General features: G+C 50.8%; 1 protein-coding gene across 2 annotated transcripts; it reads right to left on the bottom strand.

Annotated features, from left to right (window-relative positions):
• Positions 1–712: 712 nt before the first annotated feature.
• On the bottom strand, positions 713–13,340 carry INSIG1 (insulin induced gene 1). 2 transcript variants are annotated; one of them, XM_081243463.1, is made up of 6 exons: positions 13,229–13,340; positions 12,124–12,556; positions 10,323–10,447; positions 8,888–9,054; positions 8,474–8,573; positions 713–2,620 (listed from the first exon to the last, which is right to left on the bottom strand). In XM_081243463.1, exons 2-6 carry the CDS (start codon positions 12,530–12,532, stop codon positions 2,591–2,593), a joined length of 831 nt encoding a protein of 276 aa, XP_081099589.1. In that variant the 5' UTR covers positions 12,533–12,556; positions 13,229–13,340; the 3' UTR covers positions 713–2,590. The 2 variants fall into 2 exon arrangements, 1 of the variants encoding a protein (XP_081099589.1); XR_014016581.1 differs by lacking the exons at positions 713–2,620; positions 8,474–8,573; positions 8,888–9,054 and adding an exon at positions 9,061–9,540 and having other exon boundaries at positions 9,574–10,447.
• Positions 13,341–13,555: the final 215 nt, after the last annotated feature.

Below are 13,555 nucleotides of genomic sequence, written 5' to 3'. Positions count from 1 at the left end.
AAACTGTGCACAGTTGTTACTTCTTTAATGAAAGAATCAAACAGCGCCCACTCTTTGCCGTCTCGGTGGTGCCCCTCACACCTACCTCCCCCGGCCTGGCCCTGGGGCCCTGGGATGGGAGCCTCTGAGGCCAGTTCTGACTCTCGTCCAACCCAGCACCCGGCGCTGGCAGAGCAGGCATTCAGCGGACTTGTGCGGAGGGCACAGCGTGTGCGGTGGGGCCCTGACACCTTCGTCACCTGGGGCGGCTGTGCATCTGGCAGGGACCGAGGGAAGTGGACCTCGGGCAGGACGCTGCTCCTCTGCTGTGTGGCCTGCCACTCGCGGCCCCTGGACGTGCTGGCTGTTACTTGGGCCGGATGCGCTACCCTTTCCCTGGGCTCTGTTTTCTGGGGGCCCAGACCTCCCGCCCTGTTTCTAGTACAGGGAGAAAGGGCCCTCTCTCCCCGAGAGAGAGGATAGCATCTCTAAGAGAGGCCAGAGCAAGGCCCAAGAAGACGCCAACTTCCCAGGGTTGGTGGGAGGGGCAGGAGGAAGGTAAACTGGGCTAAACTACACGTCACTTTCCACCAGGAGGAACACATAGTTTCCCAAGAGGTTGTGTTGAAACTTAGTACATTTTGAAAAGCTGTAAAATATTCTTTCATTCCAAATCTGAATATCCTACAGAGAGAATCCCCCCCTTTTAAAGAAAAACCCATAAATACGATGGTTGGTTTTGAACCTTTAATAAAAGTAAAAAATGAATGCAAAAGAACACAATGCTGAAAACTTAGTGTGAATGTGAATCCCACTAGATGTTCAAACCTGGTATAGTGCAAATTTTGTTCATACTATTTTACATTTTTACAAACTCAAATGACTTTGGTTCATATACTTGCTATAAAGTATTGGCAACAAAATTCTTCAGATTCACATCTTTTGGCTACATTGTTTCTAACAGATATAGATTTATTTCCAGTTTAAGAGAAAAAAATACTTACTGTGCGTGATCAAGTATATTTGAAAGATTCAATGCCTGCTCTCATCTAAAAACTTCTGGTTTTTCATAAAATGCTGATAGCCTCACTGAAAAAACTCTTTTCACACAGCTGTCTGATTTCAGAAAAATGTGTCAGGGGGTCACTGCAGAGTTCAGAACGATCCTATTTTCTTTTAAACAAAATTCCTCTAAAACAAATTAGCTACAGTAACCTCAAATTTACTCCAGGATATTTTCCTCAAAACAAAACCCAGCTGCAACGAGGACCATGAGGTGAGGGGAGCCAAGAGCACAGCCCACGGCTGCTGGCAGTGGCTCTGACCGCCAGCTGCTCAGGGGAAGGAGTCTTTTCATCCAGCCACGTTCACAGAGTGTCAAACAACCAAAACATTTAAATTGCAAAATACAAAAAGGTAAATTTGTGAGTAAAAATTACAAGTTTACTAAACGCACAAAACTGGAGTATTTCAAAGGACCGGCTCAGTGGAGAGCACAGCAACGAAGTAACTGCACAACTGAGAGGGGCTGTTGCTGAATTTTGCCCCCATGCAGCACTGAAATGGAGAACCCTCTGTAACACCTCATACGTTAAAAAAATAAATATTTAAGAGGATACAAGGCTCAGGTTGGTTTTCATATACATTGCACTTGAAGTTGAAGACCCAGTACTTGCAAACTGGGTCTAACAAACATGGTCTATGCCATTAAATGAATACATTGTGCTCACCACGTCTTTGAGTATTTAGAAACACCAAATGTTTAATACAGTGACATATGCACTCTTCTTTTTACAAGGCAATCACAGATTGCAAATCCCATAGGGCTGTGGAAAAAAAACAGTCATCTCTGTTCTGGAGTATCAAAGAAACAACACACGATTTTGGCTCACTAAGACTGAGACACACGGCAGGCAGGTGCCCCTCCTAGATGATTACGGGTTCTGGATAAACTGCATAAATACTGAGGTGGACATTCCACCACATCACACTGCAGAACGATGACCTCTCATTGCCTTCTGCTCTCAGCAAGATTGTCTATATGCGACTCCACGGAGGAATGAAAAGCACAGCCATACACTGGGACACACGCGCAGCTGTGGGACGGGGCGCCCAGCACTGCCACCCTAAGCTCGCCGCCCCTGCCTTTCTCTTTTTTTACACAACCCTATTTTAGAAATCTTTTGGAAAAGTAATATTCCTATTTTATCACACTTCATCTTTTTGTAAGCACCATCAAGCTCTCCCCTGGGCGCTGATACAAAACCAGAGCTGGTAGTTAGGCTTTAGTTCAAGGCTTGGAAATATGGCAACTTGCTTTTAATGACACATGAAACCAAATCCTCGGGACCCTGCAGCCGGCCGGCCTGCACTTGGTGCCTCCTGAGCAGACCCAGGCACGAATGCCGTCAGGCAAGGTGACATCTCAACACAAGTTGTCATCTTCCCAGTCTGCTACTCTAAAACAGGTGAACTGTTTTCCAGGAGTCACTTGTACAGTCAGCCCAATCTGAAAAGATTATTGAGGAAAAAAGATAATCTTTGTCACAATCCAGTATCACAGATTTTCTCCCAAATCTTGCCATTCTTCAGGATCAGTGGGTTTGAAGAGTCAGTCGCTATGCGGCTTTTCCGGAACACCCTACATGTGAAAAGAGAAAAAGGAGTGAGAGAAAATCAGCACTAAATGTATACATATTTTAATTAGTAATTAAGCCAATCCTAAAAACTGAAAGATAAAAAACTCCTTTGAGTCGGATAAGGTGATGGAGACGAGAAATGCGGAGCAGCAGACAAGCTCCAGCAACCCCACGGCGGTCCTCTCCCTGCCTGGGGCTGGGAGGGCTAGGAGCCACTGCTTCACCCAGAAAACAGGGCCCATCCCTCTCAGGCGAGGTGGAGGGTGTAACAGCTCAGGAGCCATTTCTACACACGCTTCCTCACTGACCTGCACAGAAACTCAGGGCGGTGAACCCTGCACTTGTCACCGCTGTCCAGGCCCGGCCTGGTCGGTCCTCAGCAGAGGACAGATGTTCCAATGGAGGAGCAGATCCATGACCAGATGACCTTCCCGAGGTCACGGGGCTGCGTGAGGAGAGACCCCCACGCCTCCTGCCATGGAGCCAGGGCCCCAGCACACGTTCTAGCCTCTGGCTTAGCAGCCAGCCGGCAGGCCAAGGGGAGCGGGGAGCGGTGCGCAAGGGCAGCTCCGTGCGCTCCCGAGGTGCCCAGCTCCAGCCCTGTGCTGCACCCAGTCAGGCGGGTGGTCAGCCTCCTGAGTTTGGATTTTCCCCATCTCTAAAGCGGCTGACAACAGTCCCTACCTCCAGATTGCTGTTACAGGGCTCAGTCAGCTGACAGTGAAACTATTTAGCACGACACCTTGAGCGCAACAGAAGTGATAATTAATGTTGTTATTACTGCCAGCAGCTGCTGGATGGCAAACAGGAAAGGCAAACTGAATTCCACGGGCCAGGGAAGCGCACCTGTAACCAGGGGTCCGGGGCCTGGGCCCCAGGAAGCAGGGCCACGCTCTTCGCCGTGGCAGCTGGAAGCCTTACTTTGAGAAAAGACTTTAAGCTACAAACAGCAACAGATACAAATTCCATAAAATGATACTACGGACTCACTTTTATTTTTTTTATTATTATTTTTTGCGGTACGCGGGCCTCTCACTGCTGTGGCCTCTCCCGTTGCGGAGCACAGGCTCCAGACGCACAGGCTCAGTGGCCATGGCTCACGGGCCCAGCCGCTCCGTGGCATGTGGGATCTTCCCGGACCGGGGCACGAACCTGTGTCCCCTGCATTGGCAGGCGGACGCTCAACCACTGCGCCACCAGGGAAGCCCCGGACTCACTTTTAAACATGCAGGCTGACAACGAATACCACAAAGAAAAAGCCACTCGGACCATTTAACACTCAAACAAAGCCAACCTGTAGGTTTGGGGCATGGCTGCCCTTGACGGTAACCGTATTTCTTTTAAGGGCAGTGGGAACTGAGAAGGCGCGAGGGGGAGGGGTGCAGAGGCGCTGGGACGGTCACCCTCAGAGGGAACAGAGCCACGTCGCACTGGACTCGGGCAGCTCTGGTCACTGTGTTGACCAGCGCCCACCTAAGGTCTCCACCTTCAGACCTTCGTCTTCTTCACTCGAATCACGTCCCACCACAAAAGCCTTACTTGGTGAAGTTTTAAACCAAGAATTCACTCTTAAACGCTGCCCCTAAAATACCACCTCAGATCCATCTTCTGTCTAAGGGCCCAGCGGCACAGCCAGAGGAAAGGAAGTGGGCGGTGCTGACCAATCCCATTTCTAAGGCACTGAGCCATTTCCTGGGTTTTAAGGATGGAAATGAGTTTTCAAATGCTTAACAAAGAATAAGCTCACTTTCACAAATAAGCTGTTAATTTTTTCCCTTTCTTTGAAGAAATAAAACAAGGACTTGGCTTAAGTATTTTAACTCCTTTAAAAAGATGTTTAACTTGCTCTTTTTTTTTTTTTTTTTTTTTTTCTTTTTGCGGTATGCGGGCCTCTCACTGTTGTGGCCTCTCCCGTTGCGGAGCACAGGCTCCGGATGCGCAGGCCCATCGGCCATGGCTCACGGGCCCAGCCGCTCCGCGGCATATGGGATCCTCCCAGACCGGGGCACGAACCCGTATCCCCTGCATCGGCAGGCGGACTCTCAACCACTGCGCCACCAGGGAGGCCCTTAACTTGCTCTTTTTAAAGACTTTTTTGGGTGAGAAAGATTCTAGCAAGGTGCCACTCTGTCCCAGCCTAAACTTTCAAGACTCCCCAGAGAATAAATATGAGGTTAACAGTTCTTGGACACAAATACACAACAGCAGGGCACACACCCCAGTGTGTTAGGAGCACGAGCCTCAGTGCCCCTGGCTTAAGTGCTAGGGTCCCGGCAGCCCAGGCCCACGGGACCTCCTCCAGGGGACTGGGATCTGCAACAGCAGTGGCCAGGCAGGTGGAGGAGGGTAGCAGCCATGCCTGCAGGTGCTTTTACTGCAGTGTCCTCGCTCCAGCCCGTCGCGTCCACCTGTTGCTGCTTGGTGGGGAAAGCCCACCCCACAAAAGGTCCTGGGAAAGACTACAGTTGGGCAGGGACACTCGATGTCATGGGGTGGCAGTTTTCTAAAACAAACCTTATTATAAATGTAGTTTTCATTCTTCAGCTCTGATGTAATCTGAAGCAAATTTAATTTCCTACACTTCCAATTCTGTTTTCATGAAAAATACAATTTTGGCTTCACGCACTTATCTTTTACTGCTGCAACAGCATATTTTAGAAAGGCCGTCTGCCAACCCATGGGAGTGGCAATAAAGGCAGCATCCTCAGTTCAGGCCAAAGTGGACGGAGGATCTGCTAAGAGGAGGGGTGGGTTGAAAGGTTCAGGAGTTAGCGGATTTGGATGTGAAGGCTCTGCAGTTCCTGCTGGACAAAGGTGGACTTTTTATTAAGATTCTCTACTGCTTTCAGGGTAGATTCGTTTACAGATACTTTGAAGGATAGAAGAAGAGAGAAACAAAAAGGCAGAGACCAGTCTGGACAGACTCAGGGAGGGGCTGCTGGGGTAGGGATGAGAGTCTGGGAGCTCTGGGGGGACTCATTCGCTGCTTTGTCCTCCGCAACCCAAGGCCAAGGCTTTGCTCCCAGTAAACAGACAGCACAGAGGCAGAGGGACCAGAGTCCTGCAGTGACCTCCACGTAAACGATCTCAACAGGGCACAGCAGGTCTGCCCACCTCCTGACACACATCCATCCGCTGCAGAGACCTCAGTCACAAACTCCTGTACGCACCTTAGTGCTTCTGGTTATACACGTACAGCTGGCCCTTGAACAACACGGGTTTGAATAGCACGGTTCCACTTATATGCGGATTTTTTTCAATAGTAAGTACTACAGCGCTACGTGGTCTGTGGTTGGTTAAATCCACGGATGCAGAGGGCTGACTCTGTGTTACATTCGGATTTTCAGCTTCTTGGAGGGCTGGTGCCCCAATCCACGTGCTCTTCAACGGTCAACTGTAATGTTTTCATTGTAAATTTTAAAAATGCAAAAGAGAAAAAAACCCCAAACTACCTGCAGTTCTTCTTCTCAGAAATCGCCAGTTTCGTTCCTTTACACACCCCCTGTCCTGTTCCCTACCACGGGAGCAAGTGCTACAAGCCTTTGCCAATCCGACTGACCGATCCTTTAAAACTATTTAAACCTGGTTCCTCAATCTCAGGCCTCAAGTAACTATAATAGGAGTAAGTCTCCCTCATTCGCTCGCCTGACTTCTGGCAGAAACACAGCTGTGACGCAATCTGTGATCGTTTTGCCTTCATTCACACGGACTGTGCCCTCCGCTGGGTTTGGAAACCTGGAGAAAAGGGACTTAGCTTTTTTCTCTCTTGGAGCAGCCGGCGGCGGGCGCCCGCTACCACATCTGTTCTGAGGACCCATGCTGGATGCAGCAGCCATTGGGGGAATCGGTAAAACCAGCTGTGATTGCTCCTCCAGCTGGAAAGGGCCTGCCATTTTCCTCTTCAGCTGGGATCCAGGCGTAAGGGTTTAAATGTTCACGGATGTAAATATGGCAGGAGCGCTGGGCTCAGAGACCCGGGAGGGTTGTTTCCCTTTGATGACCTGGGATGTTCATCACCCTCCTCCAGTATCAAGACACAACAGTAACATCCAAATAAAAGTTTTTTCCCCAACTTTAAAGAGTGAAAAAGAAGAAAAAGCTTAAGTAGGGAGAATTACAATTATGCCAGCTATCTTAAGTTAGGTTTAAAACTTTCATCTTTTCAAAAACGAAAATGCCTACGACAAGGATGGAATGAGTGCTGATACAACCACCTTCGTTCAGCGTCGTGACCAAAGGTGTGATTGTGCCACTCTTGTAAAATAAGTTACCTTCAACCATTTCTAGGTGTTAGGAACTTGTGCATGATGTGTAGTGTCTACCTCTATCAAAAAAGACCCTTGGGCTTCCCTGGTGGCGCAGTGGTTGAGAGTCCGCCTGCCAATGCAGGGGACACGGGTTTGTGCCCCGGTCCGGGAAGATCCCACATGCTGCGGAGCTGCTGGGCCCGAGAGCCATGGCCACTGAGCCTGCGCGTCCGGAGCCTGTGCTCCGCAACAGGAGAGGCCGCAACAGTGAGAGGCCCGCATACCGTACCAAAAAAAAAAAAAAAAAAAAAAGACCCTGACTTACTAAAGCTGGTTAAAAACCTTCATCATAAATGCATGGCAGCATCTGCCCAGGCTCCCGAAGTTATAACCAACTGGCTGAATGCTGTCAGTTTTAACTCCACCAAGAGTCATGGGGGTTGAAGACAACTTATCTCAAAAGCCCTATTAGGAATCCTCAACTAAATGGCACTGAAATAAAAATCCCAAAGCAGTAAGGGATCACAGAGCTGCCTCGTTCTAATCTGAACCATAAAGGGCTCCAGGGAGCAGCACAGGGGCACCATGAGACTGTGGCCACTGTGAGTGTGAGAAGAGCCAGGTCCTCTGATGCTCATGAGGGGTCGAGAAAGAAAGGGTTTTCAATTGAGTCTTTTCGTTTTGGCAAGCAGATCCACACAGAATCACAGAAGGGTGGAAGGCAAGGGTGATTTGGGCTCAGGAACCAGTGGAACACATTGCAAAGTCTACCTTTTTGAAATTACTTCCATTTTTATGAAACAGCCACACAGCCTGCAAATCTGGCTCTCACAACCCAGCATCAGCTGGCACAAACAAACGTCTTGTTTTTAAAAACACCATATGAGGAACCAAGTCAAGTTTCTGAGAAAGCCCCAGAGTGTCTCTGAGAGAAATGGCCCTTATAAGATTCTAGTTTTTTTTTTAGTTCATTTTATTTAAGCCTTCGAGTCAAAGTCTATTCAAAATGACAGTTAAATGTCCACATTTCATCAAAGTGCTCGTGTGGATCATTAACTCCCGAAAAGAACTGCTAAGTTATCCTGACTTCGTTCGTCTTTCTGGCTCTCGGGAAATGGCTCTGTGCGGGGGTCCCGTTTCTCTCTCTTTAGTTACTAGACAGGGTCCAGGCTGGAGTCCACCTACCCAGGGATGCTGAGCCCCCTCCCAGCCTGGTCCACACTCTCATGGACCTGGCCTGGGGTCCTTTCCCTAGCATAGCATCACCTGTACCTGCGTGAAGGCAGGGAGGACACTCATTATAAATCATTCATTTAGCCATTCAGTAACTTTTCTCTGCCAGTTATCACAGGAGCTGCAGTTCATCCGTAACGTGAATGGAACCCTAGTTCCTTTTAGTGCTCATTGTGAGCTTACGATTCCCTGAATCTTTATAATCTAGCAAAGAGTTACCTGGGTATTGTACCTATTTTTTTTTAATACGCTTTTCTGAATAACTCTTTCGAGTCTCAACTAGATATTTATCAACACCAATCATAATGTATTACGTACACTAAGCCTATCAAGCTGGAAACCACAGTTGGGCACGCAGGTGACAATTGTACATACCATGGCTAGCTGTCGTCCTATGTTTCCCACGGTCACACCTCCCGAGAAGAAGATGCATGGGAGCCAGGAGCGGATGTACAGAAAATCCGGGGACGTGTACCTGGAGAGAAGGAGACATGAGCCCCTGGGCAGCCAGCTCCCCCGGCGCAGGCAGGGCAGGCACACGGCGCACCAGCAGTGTTAGTATGGGGCATCCACGCTCACTGCCACTGCTCGGTTTTCCTTTACATTAAATTACGCGTGGTGCATTTTTAACACGTGGATCAACAATAAGCAGCGTTTTTGAGAATTTCATGTCTAAGTTTATGCTGTGTAATTACAGAAAAAACATGACATCTCAGCTTAGAAGGTATTTTTTTAAAAAGTTAAGTAACAGCTTCCGGACGGAGGTGATATTTGAGAACACGTGCTTACTGATAGACACCATTGTACACCAGCAGCTGAGTGATCACGGTGGCAAGGAAGGCGATGGTGATGCCAAGCCCAAGGCCACTTCTTGAACGGTCAAATGTCCACCAAAGGCCCAAAGATAGGGCTGCTAACGTCAAGGAGAGCTGAATGTTATTGGCAAAATCCAATTTCTGGCGATGCAGAGTTAAGGAAAAGCGTAACGGTTCTTAATATGATCAAAACCAAAAAAGCCCCAGGGCCCACAATTATGTGTGCACCACATAATTCTTCATCCATAGAAGCTGCCAGGTGAGCTGCAGAGAGCATCTGTTGGATACAAGGTTACCGTGACCAAGATGACCTGGAACTTCTCTGGGATCCCTGCGTCGAAAACTTGACTTTACAAGTACACTTCCTGAAAGCTACATATAAAATTCTGCTGGTATTTCAGCCAACAGCCTACTTTGCTAGTAAGTCATCTATAGTTCCCCTTTTACTTCTTGTTTTTATTAGTAGGTTGAACTGAGCAAGCACAGTCTTTGCTCCACGTCTGCAAGAAGACACCTCACCAGAATGGCACCTGACACGACATGGTCGCAGCTGGTGGAGACACGACTGGCTTCCATCATGACACTGCTTATCAACTGCAGACGAAACAAGTTTGTCAGAGCCCAGACCTCTTTTTTTTTTATTTTTTTATTTTTCCAGACCTCTTATAATACCCTTTTCTGACATTCTTATCATTAAAATCAGGCTAGAGCAGATTTAAGAAGCAGTAACTCTAAAAATAACTTTCTCCAGGATTTAAAAATATAATCTAGTTGTGCTAAAGAAACCATAATCTTTTGAGACCGGATAAACTACGGCCCGTCTTCCTGAAGAACGCACTGTGTACAGACGTGCAGCATGTTTTGTGTCGTGCGTTCCACCCATGGACGCCAGAACTTGACCCTGAAGTTAGTCTCCACTAAGAACCCTATTCCAGAGGCCACCACTTCGGACTGGCCCTGGGCCTTCCATGGTCATGCCAGGGAGGGACAGAGAAGCAGACAGGCTTCTCCTCCACCTTCTGGAAGGATCCGCCAAGAAGAGTGATGCTCTCGCCACTTCTCACTGGGCCACAGGAACCAGGTCTTCACGGTGGAAGGATGTAAGGTAGAAATGTAAAGGGAATTCACAAAGTGATCTCTGAGGATTCAACAGATGCTGCCTGGAAAGGACAGACCAAAGACGTCCGCTCTGTCTGTGGTGTTAACTGTTTCCTGAAATGAACTGAACGGACTCCAAGGACCATTTTGAAAATCACTGAGAGTAAACTGAGCAACGTGCTTTGAAATAATATACTCGGAAGAACATGGTTCAACTGACTCATGATGTGATATATACTCGTTAAAAGTAATGAAACTTTCAACGTGTAACTTAAGAAGCTGCTCTGGACAGCACACCCACTGAAGGATACAGCACTGGCGTGATTGATACCAACAAAAACTGCCACACAGCGCATCACACTGGCCCACTCCCTCTTAAACTTGTGTGGCTCTCCAAGGTGACTGTCAATGCAGGGGTAAAGCAAGCCGACAACAGCTGTTGAAGAAAGACAAGGCAGCAGCGTTAGAGAACACCGGCTGAAAATGATGTGATCTCTACGTGGCAATTACTAACATATTGTTCAAACCATTCCTTTTCCTAGAAGATTTATCAGCTACAGTGTAATATTTGAATTAAAACTAATTTTACATTTTTGTTCTCCTCGAGTACAAACAAACAAAAATCATCGTTTTGAAAAATTTAAAATAAAATCGCAGTTCTTTGGTTTGAAGCACAGAAGGAATGGAACCAGGGGTTAATTATCCGTAAGCAAACTACTTCTGCGCCCACACAGGGAGCCTCCAGTTTGCATCAGTGTTGTTCCATCGTACAGTGGGGAGGGGAGCTTCCACGAGGGCCTTGAGGCCACAGCACCAGTGTGTATAGACATATACTGAAGGGTTTAGAAAAACAGAGTAGGAGCCTATCTTTCCAAGAACAAAAATGAGAACTCTCTCCCCACTGCTTGGTAACCACAGCATCCCTCCCGTGACACGTCCCGGCTGGAACACAGCTCTCCACTCCAGCCTCGTGCTGAGAAGGCAACGTGTTTCCACAGCGCAGGGGACACACCCAGACTCCAGGGGGGCAGTAGGCAGAGTTAAGAACAGTGGGCCTGTCACTCAGCTGCGTCCCCTTGGACACGGTTGCTTAACCTTTCTGTAATTCAGTTTCCATGTCTGTAAAATGGAGCTACAGCAGCGTCCTGTTGCAAGGACGAAAGGAAGCAAAACATAAAAATGCAAGATAAGCAGTCCATAAGCATCAGCTACGAAGCGAACAGGAGGGCATCCCTCCTGTAGCACCGTGGTCACTTAGGTTGTTCTGCCCACCGGACCAGGGTGCTTGACAGGGGCGGTCTGCTCACTCTGTACTTCCAACAGCTGGGAGAGCTGATGCTACAGAAAGCACCTGACAAATGTTTGCTAATCAGTGGATGCTGTGTGACCAGAGAAGTACTGTGACCTTCTGGGCTGAGACCAATTCAGCAAGTTTATAAAACCAGCCAAATGACCAAGAAATTCTACTCAAAAAAGACAGTCTGCCTGTCCACAATTTAGACTGCTAACCCTGGGTCATGTTTTGTGGCTGGCCAGGTGTACTACAATATAAACTCTGACCGGGGGATTTGTTTTCCTTCATCTGTGGAGCCCAGCGTTTTAGGGGGAAGGCCTGGCTTTGGCACGTTCACGGGCGTCCCGAAAAAGGAAGTGTGGGAGGCCGCTGGGGCAGCAGCTCTGCCCACTCGGCCCACGTGACGGTTTGTTTTCAGTTACCCAGCGCTGTAGCATGTTCGCCGGGGCAGCCAATCGCACTGCAGTTCCCTCGCTCACCAGTTCTGCCAGCGGCCAATCGCACAGCTCGCTCGGGATGACAGCTGCGGGCTCCCCCAACACTGTCCTCAGGGCCGGATCAGTAAGAGGGAAGGACCTCGGTCAGCCTGGCACAAGCGTGAAACAGCCAATCATCTCCCCACCTGGTCCCCAATCGCTGGGCTTCTTCCAGCCTCCAGAGACTGGCATTGCGGATCACCATCCTCTCCCCCGGCCTCTTTCTCTAAATACGATCACTGGAGATGCACACTTCCCCTCTGCGGATGGTTCGATTTTCAAATGAACGGTTCTCAGAGGCTGAAAATCGTTCTTAACCAAACATCTTCAGTTTCTACTCACCAGCCGCTGTCCCACAGCACGGGGGAACCCACCAGGCGGAGGAGAAGATGGTGGCGATGACCTCCTCAGGGAACAGGGTGACATTCCTCTGGACCTGCAGCAGGTTCAGCACCAGGGCCAGGACCACGCCCACTGAGAACAGCACCAGGCTCCTTTGCACCAGGTGGTGATGCCAGCTGTTGATGTGGCCGCTGCCGCCATGGCCTCCCACACCAGCGCTCACGGGCCCGTGAGCCGGGTCAGTGCCCCGGGCACTGTGGGCCACCAGGCGAGAGGGGCCTGACACTGAGGAGGTGATCATTTCTCCCACTTTGGCCTCCAGCCCTCTGGCACTGGCCCTCAGGTGGCTTCTGTGCTTCGCGCCCTTAGCGCAGGGACCGCTCCAGGGGTGGTCGTCTAGTCTGGGCATCAGCCACCAGTCTGACAGGCTTTCCTAGAAGGAAAAGGGGGTGTGGAGGTGGAACCCCGATCAAGTTCACTTCCAAAGGACATGGCAGGTCCAGGGAGGCCCAGTCAGAGGGAGGGCTCTGCTCGCCTTCATTGCCGGCACGTCCAGGGAGACCCCCAAGGCCCTCGGAGTCAGCCGCTCAGGGGAGCCCACGGGCAGGTACCGCGGGGGAGGGCTGCAAGGACCCTGCCTACACACCCCGCCTGGGAGCTGCACAGGCTGTTTTCAGCGGCAGCCAGGTTAGGTACACCTGAGCGTCGAGCGCCCGCCGCAGTGCCCCTCTGCATAAGCCCCGAAGTTCTGGCCCGTCCAGTCCAGAAGTTTTTCAGACCCCGTCCGTCTGCAGGAGGCAGACCCAGCCAGGCTAGCCTGGAGGCAGGCCGACTCAGGACAAGGTGCTGGGGTCCTCCGAACTGACAGGAGCACTGGCAGAGCCCACCTGGGGTCGGGGGCGCAGACTCCGCTCCAGGACTCGGGTTGGGGTCAGAGCGTGCGCCCAGCCACTAGGGTCGGTGCCGAGGATCCCAGTGGAAGGCCGTCTCGAGGGGCGGCTGCCAGGAGTGGAGGCGCCGGGACCCCGACATCCCCGCCCGGCCCGACACCGGGACCCCACCCCCGCCGCCCCCGGCCCGGGTCCCCTCGCCGCGCCTCGCGTACCTGGCTGAGGGGCGCCCGCCCGCGGGCTCGCCGAGGGAGGAAATCGCCGAGGAGCGTCACGGCCCAGACCACCTGGAGTTGAGCCCGCGGCGTTCAGCTCGCCGCGCAGCTTATAAGGCGGGCGGCGGGGCCCCGGGTCACGTGACCCCGCCCCGGCCCGCCGCCCGGGCCGCGCGCTAGGGGGCGTGGCCTCCGCGCGCCCCGCCCCGCCCGCGCGCCCGTCCGCTCGTGGTCTGGTGAGGCGGCCGCGACCAATCGGGGGCGGGCGACCCATATGACGTCATCACACGCCACCGCAGCCCTGCGTCCGGCGCACTGACTCGGGAG

This window comes from Mesoplodon bidens (genome assembly GCF_964165515.1).
Source record: "Mesoplodon bidens genome assembly, chromosome: 9".
In the NCBI taxonomy this organism is placed as follows: Eukaryota; Metazoa; Chordata; class Mammalia; order Artiodactyla; family Ziphiidae; genus Mesoplodon; species Mesoplodon bidens.
Note: the sequence above shows the minus strand (reverse complement) of the source record. Positions and strands in the feature narration are given on the sequence as shown.